The sequence below is a fragment of the Camelus ferus genome, chromosome 22, assembly GCF_009834535.1.
Source record: "Camelus ferus isolate YT-003-E chromosome 22, BCGSAC_Cfer_1.0, whole genome shotgun sequence".
Taxonomy (NCBI): Eukaryota; Metazoa; Chordata; class Mammalia; order Artiodactyla; family Camelidae; genus Camelus; species Camelus ferus.
In genome coordinates this window covers 26,175,274-26,194,156 of record NC_045717.1, presented here as the reverse complement: position 1 = coordinate 26,194,156, position 18,883 = coordinate 26,175,274, and the positions used below count along the sequence as shown (strand labels likewise).

The window sequence follows — 18,883 nt, the reverse complement described above, 5'->3', positions numbered from 1 at the left end:
AGTTATTCGTGTTGATGTAGAGGCTGCAACATGCGTCTACACAGACAGCCTGACAGCAGGGTCCCTGGGTAAGGGGACCACACAGGGGACCCCTGGGTTGGGAGCCAGCCGGCCTCTCTCGGGTTGCAGAGAGAGGATTTCAGAAATCTTGTCTGTCCCTGTCCTGCAAGGAGATGAAGGCAGCGTGTGAACAAGAGGTAGGGAGAGAAGGGTCATTTCCTTTCTCTCTTTTATGTCTCTTTTTCCTTTTTCTCCACACCTGCCCCCTTAATGGAGGTACTGGGGATTGAAGCCAGGACCTTGTGCACGCCCAGCACCTAGTGTACCAGTGAGCTATATCCGCCCATCCCCTCCTGTTTGTTTTTTTTAAGTGAATTTCACGTAATATAAAATTAACCATTTAGAGAGTACAATTCAGTTTTATAGACAGTACATCCACGATGTTGTGTAACCATCAACTCTATTTGCAGAACATTTTTATAACCCCAGAATATTTTTATAACCCATACCCATTTGCAGGCACTCCTCATCCTCTCCCCAAGCCCCTGGCCCCCACCACCTGCTTTCTGTCTCTATGGATGCGACTCCTCCAGGGACCTCCAGTGAGTGGGATCAGACACTGTGTGTCCTTCTGTGTCTGGTTCTCTCATTAAGCATCATATCTTCAAGGTTCATCCATGTTGTAGCAGGTGTCAGAATCTCCTTCGAATTCATGGCTGAGTAATATTCCGTTGTATGGATGATCACATTCTGTTTATCCATCATCTGGTTATGAATACTTGAGTTGTTTCCACCCTTTGTCTATTGTGGATAATGCTGCTATGAATGTGAGTGTTCAAGTCCCCAATTGCCTCTCTCTCCCATATTTACCCAGAAGTGGAGTTGCTGGATTATAGGGTAATTCTATGTTTAACTTTTTGAAAAACTGCCAAAATGTTTTGCACAGCAGCTGTACCATTCTATGTCCCTACCTGTACATGTTTTTGCATTTTGAGAAATTGAAGATAAGCAGAAACATATGCTGAAGAGATTCATTCTTTAGATGCAGAAAATCTAGGCATTGCTTTTAACAACTTGTCAAAGAGCATTTAAAAAAAGAATCAGCAAAACAGGGACTCTTGGCTAGCTTGAGTGGGACATCCAGGGATGGAAAGATATCTTTAAAAAAAAGTTAAACTAAAACACATATTAATCTGCGTTTTTATTTAGAAAAGAGAAAAAGAGAGCGACCAGCTTCAAGCAGGATGTTTTCCCAGAGTGTCATTTGTTTGTTTGGGGGGGGAAGGTAATTAGGTTTACTTATTTGTTAGTTTTTCTTAATGGAGGTACTGGGGATTGAACCCAGGGCCTCATGCACGCAAGGTATGTGCTCTACCACTGAGCTATACTCACCCCCAGCCACCCCCCACCCCGAGTGTTGTTGTATGCAATAGATCAGGACACCAGGCGATGCTTTGCAAATTAAGAGGAGAAACACACGGGGTTGGACTCTAAGGGCCCTGCAGTGTTGAGGATCTGGGCTGCAGTGGGGACACCAGGAAGTGGGTTCTCCCCTCCAGCCACCGGTCCCAAGGTAGACATTTGATGGATCTTGGCAGGGGATTCCTTGGTTCTTCCAGGAGGGGAGCAGGGAGAAAATAGAAAGATATGAATAAAATTTTCGCCCTTCAGAGTCCTTTTAGATCTGATACTAAGTCCTTGCTTAGCTATGGGGTCAAACCAGGGTCTTCTTACCCCCGCACTGCAGACATGACGGGAAGCTCTGTTTTGAGGGCATCCTGTGCATTGTATGGTGTTGAGTAGCATTCCCTGGCTTCTGGGTCTGGATGCCAGGAGCACCCTAACAATCACGAATACCCCCAGACATTGCCCACTGTCCCCTGGGGGTGGGGGGACAAACTGCCCCTGGTTGAGACCCTCTGGGTTAAACCTGTGTAACTAGAATGAATAACTGGACTTGCTCATAAAATTAGCATATTTTGTCTGTGTTGATGGAAAATGAATCACTCAAGTCAGTCTAAGAAAGAAATGGGAAATTTTATTCAAGCCAAATTTGAGGATTATAACCTGGGAAGAGCATCTCTGCTCTGAGGACTGTTCCATCCATTGGAAATCAAGGCACAGGGGATGGGGGTATGGCTCAGTGGTTGAGCGCATGTTTGGCATGCAGGAGGTCCTGAGTTCAATCCCTAGTTCCTCTATTAAAAAAAAAAAAAAAATATATATATATATATATATATATATATATATATGTATATATAAAATAAGTCACGCTCAACACAAAGTATAGAACCTACACAGTACTAACAACTATTTTAAAAAATGGAGTTGGGGTTTTCTTGGGCATGAAACACCCTGTCCTCCTTGCTTGGCCCTCAATAAACTTTTGGGGTGTGGGTAACTCTCAGTGGTAGAGCACATGCTTAGCATGCAGGAGGCCCTGGGTTCAATCCCCCGTCCCTCCATTAAAAAAAAAAAATAAAGGCACAGTTTAAATGGTTTTTTGAGACAGAGGGCTGAACATCAAATGATATATTGCTGACAGTTTACATAATCCAGACCTAAGGGTCATCCTAGTCACGTAACCCCCTTACAAGCTCTAGGAGAAATGTTATCTCTTAAGGAGCTGTCTTGTTGATGCTCGGAGACAATTGCTGTTTATGGTTGAGCAGGCATTCCTGCCATGGGGGAGATTGAGCTGATGTATATGCAGATACACAGTAGCACAGAGCAGGGAGGAGAGGTCAAAGGGCAGAGAATTATGTTTAAATTTTTATCTTGCCATAAAATATTGATTTCATTTCACTTCTGGGAGACTCACAAGATCTCCTTCGCCTACTGTACAGATAGAAAAATGAGGCTGGAGTTGGCTGGGACCCCAGACCATCACTGGAACCAGATTGCATCTAGTTCTCTGGAGACACCCCCTCCGGATGAGCCACGTGGCAGCAGCAAACTACACTCCGGGTCGTGTGCCTCCTGCCTCAGTACCTTCACTGCTGATTTCCCAAAGGCCCCAGGGCCGGACTTCTCCCCGCCGCCCCATGGGTCTCGAACATTCAACTCAGCATTCGCCCCGCACTCCTGCCGGTCACGGGAACCGCTCTCAGGAAAGGGTCGGAGCGAGGCAGCGCGCGCGGCCTTCTGGGGATTGTAGTCCCGGTCCCCACCTCCGCCTCGCGCCGACCCCGCCCCTGGAACTACGCTCCCGGCGTGCCCCGCGGCGCCAGGCGGTGGCGGAGGCGGGGCAAGCTGGCCGGTTGCTAAGACTTGGAGAAGCGCAGCGCTCCCGCCTTCTTCTCAGGTAAGCGCACTGACCCCGCGGTCTTGCGGTCTTGCGTCCCAGTCTCCCGCGGAGGGCGAGCGCGGGCGGGGGCGGGGGGCACGGCTTTGGGGGGCGCCTGCAGCGCGGAGCAAGGGGGCAGCCAGGCAGGGATCGTGCGCGCCGCGGGACGGGCGCGGGGAGAGGCGCCGTGTGCGCGTGCGCGCGCCCCTGCGGCCGGGGATGGAGACCCTGTGTCCCCGCCGCTTCCGGTGCGCCCCGCCGTGGGGTCATCGCGGCCAGCCCTCTGCTTCCGCGCTGTCGCCCGGACTGTCCGTGTAACGGCTTCCCGCCCGCTTTGGGTGGAAGGCCCTAGTCTTTCTGGACGTCCTCAACGTCGATAGTCCTTCCTGAGCCTTAAGCAAAGTGAGTTCTCAGGGCCTGGCCTCGCGTCTCTCCCGCAGCCCCGTGCCCGAGGCCCTGTCATGTCACGCACCCGTAGGGCGGCCAGGGTCCGCAAATAAACTCGCAGGTTGCCCCGCCAAGTACGAATTTCGTGTGAACAATATGTGTGCATACATACGTATTTTCGGAGCGGGCATAAGTATATCCCAGAGATGGCGTGGGCCACATTTATGCCAACAATTGTCTGCTCACCTGGAATTGGAATTTAGCGGGGCGTCCTGTATGTTGTCTGGCGACCCCCACTCTAAGGGGGAGCTCGCCCTTCAGTGGGGCCGAGTCCTGGAAACCGTATTCGAAACCTGGATGTGGGCGCCTCCAAGACTCCGGCACCGGCTGTTCCTTCTGCTTTGGGCTCCCTACCCTGCTCGACCTGCCTTAGGCCCGGCGGTGGGTCACCGCCTCTGAGGAGCCCTCCTGCCACAGTCAGGGCACAGGGCCCCTGAGGGGCTGTGCCCAGGGACAGTGCCAGGCCCCACATGGGTATTCTCACTTTCTGCCCCAGAGAGCAGTGCTGGACAGTGATGGATCCCATGTCCCAGAGGGGGAAGCTGGGGTCGGGGTTAGGACAGGGGTGGGACACACCCAGGGCTGTGGTAAGGCCTCTCCTGGTTGTCACCTGCAGAGCCTGACTCAGCTACCTGAATAAGCACCCTTTCCTTACTCCCTGCTGAGCTAACTTCTCCTGGGACCCCAGACCCACAGCCCCCGCTGCTGCAGGAGTCCCAGAGTACCCAGTGAGAGGACTGGCTCTTGAGGGTCTTCTTGGTCCCCCAGACCCTCCAGGGGACCCACGCATGGCATACGGCCCATGGAGCCCTTTCTGGCCCTGTCGTTGCCTGTGGCAGAGGCTACAATCACCAGTGTAAACAGCCCTGGGGAGGTGGCCCCCGCACCGGAGCACAGGCACTTCTAGGCCATAGCGGTGGGCAGAGGGAGGTGCACAGGGCCCGCAAAGAGCACAGTGAGGATGTCGGGCAGTTGGGTGCCCAGAGCTGGCAGTGGATACGAGGCTCTGAGGACAAAAAGAGGAAGAGGCCGGCCTGGCTGCTCTTAGGCCCCTGGGGTGTTCAAGCATGTCTTGAGGCGTTGGCGCTGTCCAGGGAGGGGCCGCTGCTCCTTGTCTAGGGGGGCTGCCCTCTGCCACACTTGTTTCCGGTCTGTGGGCTCAGGACCCCTGTCCTGCGGGGCCAGAGGCAGAGTCAGTGAGCTGTTGGCCACCTGGCTGCGGGGTTCGGTCCCAGCTCTGCCCCCTCCCTGACCCAGCCATGTGGCCCTGGGCAAAACCCCTTGGCTTAAGGAAAGGGGACAGTCCTGCAGTCTCCTTCCTGGGTCGTGGAGAGGGGTCGGGGAACCCATTCGTGGAAGCTCGAGGACGTGCCGGGGTTCCGGCACCATCATGAGGTACTGGGCCTGGTTGGGGGTCTGCTGCCCTACCGACCACCAGGTGTCCCTCCTCCTCCCTTCAGCAGCAGCAGCTTTTCTGAGATACGTGTCACACGCCTTGTGGTTCGTCCACTTAGAGCGTACATTTTAGCCTTTTTCAGTATATTTACAATGTCGTGCAACCATCACCTGTCTCGTTCCAGAACATCCTGTCATCTCAGAAAGCAGCCCCGTCCCCATTAGCATCATCTCCCTCCCTCTCCCCAGCCCGTGCCAACCAGGAGCCCCCTCCCTGTGTCTGGGGACTGGCCTGTTCTGGACGCCTCACATCCATGGACTCACACACTGTGTGTCCTTCAGTGTCTGCTTCTCTCCCTGGGTGTCGTGCTCTCAGGGTCCTGTCCAGGGTGTCAGGGCTGCTCTCCTGGTCACGGCTGAGCCATGCTCCTGTGTGTGGGGAGACATTTTGTTTATCCGTCTATCTTTTGGCAGGGGTTGTTGCTGCATTTTGACTGCTGTGAAGTGTGTGGCTCTGAACATTTGTGTGCAGGTTTCTGCATGGACGTGTGTTTTAAGTTCTTCAGGGTCCACACCTAGGAGTGGAGTGGCATTGCAGGGTCAGATGGTGACCCCTGTGGTTTTTATTTTTCCTCTCTAGGAGTCAGCAGTCCGGCCAGCAGTGTCCCCGTGGCAGCCTCCTTTATTTGCCGCGTGTTTTTTTTAAGCAGAGAGAGGTTGTGCCCTCGGAGGGACAAACAGGACTGTGTCTGTCTTGCCCCGGAGACACTGGGAGCTTTTGTGGCCTGGGACAGGCAGTGGGGCCAGGGCGTCCCGGGCGTGGTGTGTGCCGGGCGCGCGGATTTGGAATCTGAGGCCCTGCCTGGCACGGCCGTGCTGGGTGTGCCAGGGCCGCTCCACGCCTGCTGCTTCTGAGAGCTGCCAGTGGCCCCCGGTTCTGAGTGTCTGCCACGCTTGTATTGTGGGCTCAGGACACGTTATGGTGGGCGGGGACCGCACACGCCCTCTGAGGGTGGCGGGTTGCGGATTGAGCCGGGGTGCGTCACAGCAGTAAAAGCCCCAGCGGTGAAGTCGCTTCAGCACTTCCCTGTCCGTGGGGAAGTGCTGGGAGCGGCTGGTCCCCCTGAGACGCTGCCGGGGCGGTGCGGCCTGGGCGGGCGGTGCTTCTCTGGGGTCCCGCGAGGAGGTTCGTTTCTAACAGCGCCCTAGGCAGTCCTGCCCAGTAGCAATGTCACGCGAGGCACGTATATGACGTCGAGTTTTTAGAAACCGCTTTTTTGAAAAGTACAAAGAAACAGGTGACGTTAACCCTAACGATACATTTATTTACCCTGAAACATGTGAAGTATCCCCGCCTCCGCATGTAGTCCTCACAGTCGTCCATCGGTATCTGCAGGGGATTGGTTCCAGGACCCCTGAGAATAACAGAATCCGTGGGTGTCAGATGGCCAAGTACAGCTGGTCGTCGGTATCTGGATTTTTCGTGGGTGCGGAGGGCTAACTGTACAAACAAAACCCACCAAGACCGTTCACGTCCTTTTGTCATAAGTCTCTGGAATCTAGTGTGCGTCTCCACTCACAGCACGTCTCAAAGGAAAAAAGGGAGAAACACCGGAACTGGGGTGGTTCAAACTGCGTGCAAACCAGGAGTCAGCAGGACCTGAGTGAGAGCGTGACCACTGCCGCAGTTCACGGGGGCCGAGCTCTCCGCTGAGCCTCCAGACCCTGCAGGCTCCCGGGACCCGCTCTCCGGCCTAGCCAGGCCTCCACGCTGACGGATGATGCTCTGCTCCGGTCTCTGTCTCCCACAGTCGGAGCCACGCCAGGATGGACCCCGCCCTGGGCATCGCAGAGCCGCGTGTGGACGAGAAGGCAGGGAGCCCCGAGCGAGAGCCCGCGCCATGGCAAGCCCTCCCGGTCCTGTCCGAGCAGCAATCTGGGGATGTGGAGCTGGTGCTGGCGTATGCCGCGCCCATCCTGGACAAACGCCAGACCTCGCGCCTCCTCAAGGAGGTGTCAGCTGTCCACCCACTACCTGCACAGCCTCACCTCAAAAGGGTGCGGCCCAGCCAGGACCCCAGCTGCCCACATGCACTGGAGATGCTGCTGTGCCTGGCGGGGCCAGCCGCGGGTGCACGATCGCTGGCTGAGCTCCTCCCGGAGCCGGCCGTGGACCCCCGTGGCCTGGGACAGCCCTTCCTGGTGCCTGTGCCTGCCCGGCCGCCCCTGACCAGGGGCCAGTTCGAGGAGGCACGCGCCCACTGGCCCACGAACTTCCACGAGGACAGGGAGGTGACCCGAGCCCTGGCTGGGCAGCTCTTCTCAGCACAGGAACGGGCCACGATGCATGGCCACATGGAGCGGGCTGTGTGGGCGGCTCAGCAGGCTGCCTCTAGGGGCCTGAGGGCTGTAGGGGCAGTGGTGGTGGACCCGGCCTCGGGCCGCGTGCTGGCCACGGGCCATGACTGCCGCGGCGCGGCCCGCCCCCTGCTGCACGCCACCATGGTGTGCATCGACCTGGTGGCCCAGGGCCAGGGCCGCGGCACCTATGACCTCGTGCCCCACCCCGCCTGCTCCTTCGCCCCGGCCACCGCCCCCCAGAGTGTCCGTGTGGGCTCCGTGCGCAAGCTGGACGAGGACGCGGATGGCCTCCCCTACGTGTGCACCGGCTACGACCTGTACATCACCCGTGAGCCCTGCGCCATGTGCGCCATGGCCCTGGTGCACTCCCGCGTGCGACGTGTCTTCTATGGGGCTCCCTCGCCCGACGGCGCGCTGGGCACCCGCTTCCGCATGCATGCCCGGCCAGACCTCAACCACCGCTTCCAGGCCTTCCGCGGGGTGCTGGAGGCCCAGTGCCGCCAGCTGGACCCCGACCCGTAGGCGCCCGGCCCTGAAGTTCCTCTGCTCCCCGCTGGCCCAGGCATCCCACATGGTCACGAGGGGACTGCCGTCCCTTCTCGATTTTAGAGACACGCGTGTCTCCTGGCCCCGGAGCCCCCACCACACTGTTCTGCCAGCGCATGGGGGCGTCCCCTGCCTGGATGGGCTCCCCCACCACTGGCCCAAGTGCAGCGGGGTTTCAGCCGGCGAAGCCCTGGGTCCTCGGGGACTTGTGTCCCCTTTTCTCAGGTGTCAGAAGACAGTTCTGTTGTGTGACAATAAACAACTTAAAACCAGGTTGGTGTCTGTTGACAGAGGTAGAGGCTGTGGTGGCCACTGGTCCCTGGATCCGGGGGAGACCGCTTTCCTGGTGCCTGGGTTTGTACTGGGGAGACGAGCGCCTGAGCCGAGTGTGGGCAGAGCAGGGCCCCCCAAGTCTGGAAGCGTGAGGCTGGACTCCAGGGAAGAGCCCCGCCAACCTGGACATCAATTTCCTGACTGTCCAAGGAGGCCAGTGGACCCCTAGAAGGGTGGGTGGGGGTCTGCTCCACAGTGGCCCTCTTGTCCATCCAGCAGACTCACGTTGACTGAGCACATGGTGGGTGGCTTAGGGTCCTGAGACATCTCTGCCCTGAGCCCACCCTCGAGCCCCTAGCCCTTCCCAGCTCATGGGGGCAGGGCAGGTGGAGGGTCTCAGCCAGAGCCAGTGTGGTGGGCGCGCTGGATGGACGGTCGGTCAGGGCAGTGAGCCTGCTGGGCCTGCAGACAGGACAGGGCCGGGCGGGGCTGCAGGTCCCAGTGGGGCTGGAGAGTGGACCGAGGGAACTCTTGGTCACTGGAACCTTTTCACCTGAACTGCCTCCGGGCACAGCTCCCCCACTTGCTCCAGGGCCAGGTGCTGGGGACAGTTGAGGCCCAGCTGTGCCATGAGGGCCAGGCAGATTTCCCGAACAGGGTACCGCCCACCCACAGGGCCCTTGTGGAACCGGTGAATCCCCCACAGTGATGTGCCTTGATGGTGCCTCCTGTGAGGGGCTGCTCTGTGAAACAGGCTCCTGGGCTCCCTCTGGGCAGGACTGCTGGGAGCCAAGCCCATCTGCAAGTGTTTCACTTGGGTTGCAGTGGGGTCCTTGGCCCTGCAAAGCTCCAGGGGCAAAAACTGCAGACCAGAGAAGTTGTGTGACTTGCCTGAGGTCACACAGCAAGGAGCATGAACTTAGTTCTTGGTGAATCAGATCCCCTGGGGCTGTAGGAGGCACGCAGAGCCGTCTGTAGGTAATGGGGAAGTTTGAGAGGGTAAGGAGGCGGGAGGGCAGCGGGGGTGAGTGTCTGGGATCCCAGGAACATCCGGGCTCTGGCCCGATGCCTCCTCTCAAGTCAGTACAGAAGCTGCCTGGGGCCTCTGAGGTGAAGAGGTGGCGGGTCACACACTTGGGGCTGGCCTTTGGGCCAAGAGCCCAGACACCTCTGTGGACAGTCTGGAGGTTAGGGCTGTCCTTGCGGCGGCCGCCTGGGCCTGCACCTGGCATCGGGGTCCCCTAGCAGTGATGAGGACTCCCTGACTATGGCTGTCTCCTCCCCAGGTGGCTGCAGGCTTCTGCCCCGCCCTGTCGTCACAGCGGAAATGTCTGGTGAGTCTTGCCCGCCGGCCCCATGGTGGAGATTCCAGCTTCTCTGTCCCTCTGGGAAGTGCCCCAGGTGGCTGGACTCACGTCGACCCCTGAGGGCGTAGCCTCTGTCCTCCCGCGGGGAGTTGATGGGGTTGCTCCTGGCACTGAGCCAGACGATGGGGAGACAGCCCTCATGGTGAGCGGCCAGCTTGGGCGTCTGGCAGCAGAGGTGACGGGGCGCCGCCTGGTCGCTCTGATGTGGGCAGAGGTGAGCAGCTCCAGGCTATGCCCGCGTATCCCTGCCCCTACAAGGTCCACCTGGGTGCCCGCTGCGGCTGCCTTCAAACAGCCACACACAAGTCCTGACCCCAGGACCCAGGAAGCGGACTTTGTCAGCAGTGTAATTGTAAGACGAGTTGCACTGGAGTAGGGGTCCCTGCTGTAGAGTGACAGACGTCCTAAGAAGGGGGAGATTTGGACACAGACCCGATGAAGCTGTGGAAGGCGGAGGCAGAGACCTGAGTGATGCTGCCACGTGCGCAGGATGCCCGGGGCCCCAGGAGCCGGGGGAGGCAGGAGGGGCCCTCGCCCGGAGCCTCCAGAGGGAGTGCGGCCCTGCTCATCTGCATCTGGGTCGCCTGGCTTTCAGGATGGGGATGGGATGCATTTCTGTTGTGCTAAGCCGCCCCTGCCAGAAGCTCACGTTCCAAGGGCTAGACCCTTCCTGGGAGCCCCAGGTGTGAACAGCGTTTGGGCTCTGCCGTCGAGTCTGTGTGCCCCTGGAACTGTTCTAAGAAATCGCCACAAACACAGTGATGGAAGCAGAATTTGTTCTCTGACCGTCCTGGAGGTCAGGGGTCCTACTCAGGCCTCATGGAGCTCAGTCCAGGCTTGGGCAGGGCTGGTCCCTCCGGAGGCTCCAGGGAGAAGCGGCTCCTGCCTCTTCCGGCTTCTAGAGGCGCCGCATCCCTGGCTCGCGGCCCGCCCTCCATCCTCACCGCCAGCAGCGCAGCATCCCCCGTCTCTCTCTGACTCTGACCTCCAGCCTCTCTCTGATGAGGACCCTGTGAGGACATGGGTCTCCTGGGAATCCAGGGTCACCCCCATCCCAGGGGCCTTAACTTAATCCTGCCTGCAGAGTTCCCTCTGCGCTGTGAGGTGACACGTCCTCATGTCCTGGGGCCGCCACAAGCTGGCTGCAGCCGGGGCTTAGCTCAAGGCCGTGTGTCCTGCAGGCAAGGAGAACAACTTCCCCCCGCTGCCCAAGTTCATCCCCCTGAAGCCCTGCTTCTACCAGAACTTCTCTGACGAGATCCCCATCGAGCACCAGGTCCTGGTGAAGAGGATCTACCGGCTGTGGCTGTGTGAGTGTGAGGAGGGGGGTCCCTGGCACCACTCGGAGACCCCAGCTTGGGAGTTGCCCTGGCCCAGGTGGTAAGAGCCTGAGGCTTTTGTAGTAAGCTCCCTTCTGGCTGGGGCCTGGTGTGGATGGAGTGGGCGGGATGGCTGGACGCCCCAGCCCGGCTCAGCGCCCCTCCCTGCCCCCCCAGTCTACTGTGCCACCCTGGGTGTCAACCTTGTCGCCTGCCTCGCCTGGTGGATCGCCGGCGGCTCCGGCGCCAACTTCGGCCTGGCCCTGATCTGGCTGCTGCTCTTCTCCCCCTGTGGCTACGTGTGCTGGTTCCGGCCTGCCTACAAGGCCTTCCGGTAAGTCGGGGCGCCATGGCCTGCACCCTAGAGGGGCTCTCGGGGTGTCCGGTATAGGGGAGGGAACAGGACATCTCCCCTTGGGCATGCTTAGCTCCACCCAAACCCCGTGGAGGACCACGCCCCCATGCCCCAGTCTGCACCTGTCTCCCGGGCCCAAGTGTCAGCATAGTCCCTTCCTCTGGTCCATCTTGGACAGCATTTTGCATCAGGCTCTGTAGACGGTGGCCCACAGGCCACATCCAGCTGTTGCCTGTGTTTGCTTTTAATGAGTTACACTGTGTACTTCACCTATCACTCAACTCACCTCAACAATTCAATGTTTCTACTGTCTTCACGAGGTTGGACAACCATCATCTCTAATCCAGAACATTCCATCACTCCAAAAGAAGCCCTGTCCCCACCAGCAGTCACCCCCCCCGCAACCCTCTCCCCAGCCCTGACTGCCAGGAGCCCCCTCCCTGTGTCTGCGGACTGGCCTGTTCTGGACGTCTCGCATCCATGGACTCACACACTTTGCGTCCTCCCGTGTCTGCTTCTCTCCCTGAGCTCGTGCTCTCAGGGTCCGTCCACGTGGTAGTGAGTGTCAGGGCTTCTCTCCTGTGCATGGCCGAGTGACGTTCCCATGTGTGGAGGGACCACGTTTCTTTATCCATCATCCGTTGATGGACACTTGAGTTGTTGCCATCTTTTGGCTGCTGTGAATCTTTCTCTGTGAACACTCCCCCCACCACCCTGCCCAGTGTGTGCTGTTTGCCCCCTGGGTGGTCCCCGAATCCCAGACTCTCAGACTGAGTCAGGGCCCCAATGGTCTCCTGGAGACAAGAACCAGAAACCCACTCACGTGTGCTGAAGCTGAGGTCCCAGGCTGGCTCGGGCGACTGCATGCAGGGACGGACCCCACAGGCTCCTGCCCCTCGCCTACCCCCAGCTGTGGGTCCCCCCAGCCCCTGCCCCCACTCCATGGACTGGGAGGGGCCTGGGCCACGGCCCCTGCAGCCTTCCCTCGTCTAGGGCAGGGACAGGAGTCCAGCGTGGAGAGTGTCTCGAATCTACCATTAACCTCCCAGGTTAACATCTGCTGATCGCGTGCCCTGCCGGTGTGGTCATATCCTCGGCGTAGGAAGGTGTCTGGAATTCCGCCCCAGTGGGGACGTGTTAGGCTGTGGCGTTCCCTCTGAGCCGAGTGGGCCCCTCACGGTCCGGCTCCGCAGCCTGTGCCGGGCCCCCCTCCTCGGGCCCCTCCACCTCACCCCCCACTCCTCGGGCCCCCTGTCCTTGAGCCCCTCCACCTTGCCCCCCACTTCAGGCCCCCCTCTCCTCAGGCTGTGGTAATGCTGCTTTCCTTCCCTTTAGGTCTGACAGCTCCTTCAACTTCATGGCGTTTTTCTTCATCTTTGGAGCCCAGTTTGTCCTGACCGTCATCCAGGCCATTGGCCTCTCAGGTTGGGGCGCGTGGTAAGCAGGGCCCCCGAGAGCCCAGGACTAGCATCACCTGTGATGTGTGTCACGTGTGTGAACACAAGTCACACACAAGTACCGTTAGTGTGGGCTGAGGGCTGCAAGGAGGACCCGTAACGCCAGCGGCTGGAGGCGGGTCGACGTTTGCACCTGTCAGCCCTCCAGGGAGGTGCTAGGTCGGGGCATCTGGTCTGCAGTCACCTGGGGCCCGAGTGCAGAGGTTCCGCCCGCCTTCTGCCACCTGGTTCGTGGTCACCCGACCACAGGGAATGTGCGGCGTGGTCAGTGTGTGTCCCAGGGGAGCGGTCAGAGAGCAGCTTGAGGGCCTGCGGCCCCCCCGCCCTGTCAAGGGTAAGAGCTGTCACCTGTGTGTTTGCTTTTGGGGTCACATATGAGCTTTCTGTGGCCACTGTGACAAATTACTCCTAATTCAGTGACTTGAAATGAAACAGACTTCTCATCTCAGTCCTGGAGGTCAGAACGCCCAGGGCTAAAACCCAGGCGTGGCCAAGGCTGGTCCCTCTGGAGGCTCCAGGGAGAAGTAGCTGCTGCCTTTTCCAGGTTCTAGAGGCACCACTTTCCTGGCTCTCGGCCCCTCCCTCCATCCTCACCGCCAGCAGCGAAGCATCTTCCCTCTCTGACTCTGACGCCCCCGCCTCCCTCTGATGAGGACCCTGTGAAGACACGGATTCCCCCAGGGAATCCAGGGTCACCCCCATCCCAGGGGCCTTAACTCAATCCCACCTACAGGGTCCTCTCTGCCCCGTGAGGTGACAGGTCGCAGGTCCCGGAGCAGGACGTGGGTGCTGTGAGTTGTCTCCACTGTCAGCGCCCGGCAGGACACACCACGTGATCTCTCTTCCCGCCCATGTGTGCTGCCGATGTGTCCGAGTGTCTTGGTTGAATTCTCGTGCATGCTAAGCCCCTGCTCTACCACTGAGCTATACCCTCCCCGCCCTTTTTTTAAATTGAGATGGACTTCACATACAGTTTTCCATCTTTAAGTGCACAATTTAGTGGCATTTAGTACATTTGCAGTGCTGTGCACCATCACCTCTATCTAGTTCTAGAACAGACCATCACTCCAAAAGGAGGGCCCGTCCCCATCAGCAGTTGACGTTCCCCAACCCCTGACAACCAGGAGTCCCCCTCTCTGTGGACTGACCTGTTCTGGACGTTTCACGTCCATGGGCTCACACACTCTGTGTCCTTCTGTGTCTGCTTCTCTCCCTGAGCACCGTGCTCTCAGGGTCCGTCCACGTGGGAGCGGTGTCAGGGCTGCTCTCCTGGTCACAGCCGAGCGACGCTCCCGTGTGTGGTGGGACGCGGCCTGTGTGCGCACTGCCCGTGGAGGGACACTTGGGTGGCTGTGCTGCTTTGCTGCTGCTCGTGGTCCTGCTGTGAGGTTCCTGTTTCCGTGTGCATGTGTGTTTTTTTGTTTCTCCGGGCACACCTGGTCATGGACCTGCTGGGCGACACGGTAGTGATGTTGACCTTCTGAGGAGCTGCCAGGCCCTCCTGCCGCTTCTGTAGACTGTGTCCCTTGTTCTGTCCTTTAGCACCTTCTGTCCCCATGTCCCTGGTTCTAGCCCCTGGAGCTACTGGCCAAGTGGCCCAGTGGGAGCACCTGGTGCCCGTGTCCCCTCCCTGACCCTCATCTCTCCCAGCAGTGCGCCCCCCACCCCACCCAGGGGACAGCAGGCTCACATGTACCTCGGTCCGTCGCTGGCGGAGGCCGGTTTCCAGCCGTAATAAGTGAGCTTGTTCCCTGGAAGGAGCGGCTGCAGTCCCTCCCAGGCGTGTCTGGGGCCTGGTGCCATGGAGCAGGCTCCCTGTTCTCCATCCCCACCCTCCCCAGACCACTGCCCAGCCAGCCTCGTGTTCAGAGCACCAGATCCAATGGGAGATCTTTCCGTCCTCTTCGTGACCTTCCTGCAGCAGAGCCGCCCCCCCCCCCCTGGAGCCCAGGGAATGGCGTCCTGCCCCCTGACCCAGCCCCAGCTGCCTGTCCACCCGCCTAGTACCCCTGCAGCCGCCCGGCTGTGCTCACACCCGTCAGAGCGCGGTGCGGTGTGCGTCCTCCTCGTTCCGCAGAGGGGCGGGGCGGCGTTGGCGTGTGCGTGCAGCACACAGTTTTACAGACTCTCTGGAAGGGTCCACAGCAGGTGAGCCACACCGCTTCCCTCTGGGTGGGGGAGGGGGTCGCCAGGAGAGAGTTTATTATATTCTTTCCAGTTTCCTGAGTCTTGAACTGCGTCTTTATTACGTGCTAAGAAAAAAATTCTCAGAAACACTGTACGTCTTGCCTCCCCTCCCAGAGGTAAATGTGGAGATGAGATAAATGTTCTTCCATGGGGGCTGATGATGTAACGTGGTTCAGGTCTCTCTCATCTTAATGCCTCCTTAGTGTGACTTAGGTTCCTGGTGTTCCCAGCAGGTGGACATTCACATCCTCCCCGGCTTTTCCTTGTTGCAGACAGTGGCCGTGGCTTAGATTCTTGCAAGTAGAATAGCCGGGGAGAAGGAATAAATGTTCAGATCTTGTTACAGGGCAGCGCCCCGCTGCTGACAGTAGTTTGTTTCTTTGACCCCTTGCACACGAGGCTTGCCCACACGACGGTGTAAAGACCGCACCTTTTCTAACTTGCACGTCTTCATTTGTGGGTTTGAGTATCATTCTCTAAGCTCTCTGGCCCCAAGGTAGTCGTCTACGAATTGCTCATTACATTTTTCTTGTTGATTTGTCGGAGCTCTTTACATATGAGGGATGGTGGGATGCTGGGCCGGTGTCTGGTGGTCGTGCTGGCTCCCACATTAGCTCTTGCCCCTGCAGCGGTTGGCTGGCAGCGGTCGGGTTCTTCCAGACCAGCGTTGGGGCCGCCGTGGTCATGCTGCTCCCGGCCATCATGTTCTCTGTGTCGGCTGCCACGATGGCCATCGTGATCATGAAGGTGAGTCCTCTGGGTCCCTGCGCAGCCTGTGCCTTGACCTTCCTGGCTGCAGGGGCTCATCTTATCCCCATTCCAGTAGCAAGAAATGGTGCGTCTGGGGAGGGAAGTGATCGCTGTCAGCAGGGGAGACCCTCCGTGGTCAGGACCCTTGGTTGTTCACTCCGGGGCCCTGCCTCCCCACCCACGTGGCCTTCTGAGGAGGGCGGACTCGAGGAAGCAGCTCTGTGTGGGTCAGTGGGGAGCACTCCTGTGTTTGGGGATGTCATCTGCCAGAGCCCCACCATACACGTGTCGCAGAATGAAGTCCACACTGCTGATTCGGCCATCCCAGGCTGAGTGTTGCTGTTTACAGTTAAATTCAAATTAAGTGTAACAAACTAAAATTAGAAAGTCCATCTGTCCATCCTGCTTGCCTCATCCGAGTGCTCAGTGGCCACGTGGGGCTGGGACACAAGCTCCCCCAGGTGCCACCGCTCCTGGTGTTTGGAGACTTCTGGGGAAAACGTGTGCACTGTAGCCCTGAGCCTTTGGCCACGTGAGGATTGCCCTGGGACCTCACGGAAGGTGACGGGTGACAACAAGGCTGGTGGCGCATCCTCCTCTGCCTTCCTGGAGGTGCCTGACTCGGCCGTCTGCCTCCCACATGCCCAGCGTTGCACTGGGCTGTGCATTGCCAGTGATGCTTGACAGCTGGGTTTTGAACCCCCACTGCCTCCTTGCCACGGGTCTCAGCTGTTACAGCAGGATTTTGAGGCCTGGGCTGTTCAGTGGGTGCACTGGGCCATCTAGGAGGACAGAGAGGTGCTTGGGTTCCCCAGTGCCTGTCCCCAAAGTCTTTCAGCTGCATGGACCACGATGAGGGGAGGGATGACCCAGCAGAGAGCAGGCCGGCTGGGAGGCCCAGCAAGATGCTGGCCGCAGCGGAGCCGAGAGCACCCGTATGCACGGGGGGTGCTCCAGGATTGAGCAGTGCCCCCGAGCACAGCCGACCCCCTACTGAGGCCTCAGCACCAACCCCCGTTTTGGGTGTTCGCCAGGAGGCGGTTGCACAGAAGAAGGATAAATTCCAGTGGAAAAGGACAAAAGCGATTAGCAAACGCCGTTTTCTCAGTTACTGAATTTGCCAGAATTTCTAGAAATAGCACAGCTCAGTGTTCCAAGAGGCGCGGCCTTTCTGGATGGTGGGAGGCGGTGGTCTCCCCAGGGCTCTCTGCTGAGGGGGTCACTGCAGGGACCGCTGTTAGCGACCTGCGGGGTCCAGGACCCGATGCGCCCCAGAGGGGTGGGGGGTGGGCGGCGAGTGGGTGCTAGGGGGAGGCAGGCCCTGAACCTCCCTCTTTGCTGGAAGAGGCGCCTGTGGCCGAGTGCGTGGGCTCTGCTGGGGCAGGTGGAGCTCTCAGAGCGCAAACGCTGTAGCCTGAGTGTGTGGTCGCCTGCTGACATCCGCTCTCTGCCTCCCGCGCCCCCCCCACAGGTGCACAGCATCTACCGGGGAACAGGTGGAAGCTTCCAGAAGGCGCAGTCAGAGTGGAGCGCAGGCACCTGGAGGAACCCGCCGTCCCGGGAGGCCCGGTACAACAACTTCTCTGGGAACAGCCTGCCCGAGTACCCCACCGTGCCCAGCTACCCGGCCAGCGGTGCCCAGTGGCCTTAGGGGGAGCCAGGCGGCCCTGCTGCCTGCCTACCAGCCCACCTCCTCCTCCTGGTCCACCCCCGCCACCCTGGGTCTGCTGAGGCCCTGAGTGGCTGTCCCCCGACCTCCCAGGCAGCGGCCAGGCCCCAACCCCAAGCCAGCTGGCAGTGGGGGACCCGTGCGGTGTCCATCGCACTCCCAGGAGCAGGCTTCTTGCAAGCTCCGCCCAGAGGCTGTCCGGCCTCTGCTGTCTGGCGGAAGAGCGCCCATCTCAGTCCTTCCAAGCACGCATGGTCCCCGTGAGGCCTGCTACGCAGCAGGCCCTCTCCCCGGGGGTCGTGGAGGGTTGACCCGGGCCTCCCAGGTCGGAGGCGGGCTGGCTGCCCTCTTCCAGAGCTGATGATGCTGAGAAGGGCCCTAGCCCTGCATGCTGCCCGCCCAGCCTCTGTCCGGTCGGTTGCCCTTGCCCGGGGCCCAGCTGGGAGAGGGGGCCTTCTCCCTGCCAAGTTTTCATCTCCTGATGTGTAGCCAGAGCCTCAATATTGTCGTCGTCTAGTGGACGAGCCCATGGGGAGGGCTAGAGACCGACTGCACTCTCAGTGCCATGATCTGAGCTCCTCCCCATCTGTCTGTCCGTCCATCTGTCCATTGGCCATCTTGCCTCCAGCCTTCCTGCCAGCGGCCATGCCGGTCCCGGGTCTCAGAGCTGGGAACCTCGGGCAGGAGCTTGTTAGATCCGAAACCTGGGACCCACTCCCTCTAGGGGAGGAGGGCAGCGGCCGGCCTGTCCCTGCAGGTCCAGGTCCAGGTCCAGGTCCAGGTAGGGCGACAGACAGTGCATGCCCCAAGGCCAGGCGCAGGGCCGCGGCACAGCCCTTTCTGGAGCTGCAGGGTTGGGAGGTTCCTCAGGAGGAGCAACCAGACAGACAAACCTGTGCCTTAGTGAGGAAAGAGCCGTCCCTCCTCCCTCTCCCCACCGGTCCTCCCAGCTCCTTCCCAGGCAGCAGCCAGCAGCCCGGTGAATGGATGGGCCGGAGAGCCCTCCCAGCAGCCTCCTGGCCCTCGCTGGCCCTGCTTCCTGGGCAGGATGGGCCCCTTCCATCACACCGGCCTCTCCCAGGAGCCTCCCGGCCACTGACCCGCCCTGCTCGCCCGCGCCTGCTCGCTTGGCTGCTACTGCTGAACGCCACGCACTGTTCGAGGGTGGCCATGGCCCTGAGAAAGCGCCTGGGTCTGGGTCCCCCAGGGGCAGGGCCTCCTGGGATGGGAAGCCCAGGCCCCTCACCCGAGGCTGGTGCCACGCTCCTCAGGGCTGAGTCTCCTATGACCGGGATGCCACTGGTGACAGCGGTTGACCCGGCGTCAGCCAGGCCATGGGGCCAGGTTGTGGGGCTCGCCCAGTGCGCACACCCCACCCTGTGCTCCCCACTGCCTGCTGTACCTTGAAGGTTTTGTTATGTGAGAATATCCAGGAAATAAATACATCCTTCCTGCACTAGGTGGGCCTCCT

General features: G+C 59.6%; 2 protein-coding genes and 1 non-coding gene across 3 annotated transcripts; 2 read left to right on the top strand and 1 right to left on the bottom strand.

The window, feature by feature from the left end:
• Positions 1–1,320: 1,320 nt before the first annotated feature.
• On the bottom strand, positions 1,321–1,392 carry TRNAA-UGC. Its single transcript has one exon. It is a non-coding gene; the product is annotated as a tRNA-Ala (tRNA).
• A 587-nt stretch (positions 1,393–1,979) lies between these two features.
• Positions 1,980–8,307, top strand: ADAT3 (adenosine deaminase tRNA specific 3). The gene is made up of 2 exons (XM_032466050.1): positions 1,980–3,304; positions 6,940–8,307. Exons 1-2 carry the CDS (start codon positions 2,934–2,936, stop codon positions 8,009–8,011), a joined length of 1,443 nt encoding a protein of 480 aa, XP_032321941.1. The 5' UTR covers positions 1,980–2,933; the 3' UTR covers positions 8,012–8,307.
• Positions 3,213–18,871, top strand: SCAMP4 (secretory carrier membrane protein 4). The gene is made up of 7 exons (XM_032466063.1): positions 3,213–3,304; positions 9,595–9,642; positions 10,857–10,985; positions 11,172–11,328; positions 12,685–12,786; positions 15,623–15,740; positions 17,215–18,871. The coding sequence occupies exons 2-7, from the start codon at positions 9,636–9,638 to the stop codon at positions 17,392–17,394; spliced, it is 693 nt and encodes a 230-aa protein (XP_032321954.1). The 5' UTR covers positions 3,213–3,304; positions 9,595–9,635; the 3' UTR covers positions 17,395–18,871.
• Positions 18,872–18,883: the final 12 nt, after the last annotated feature.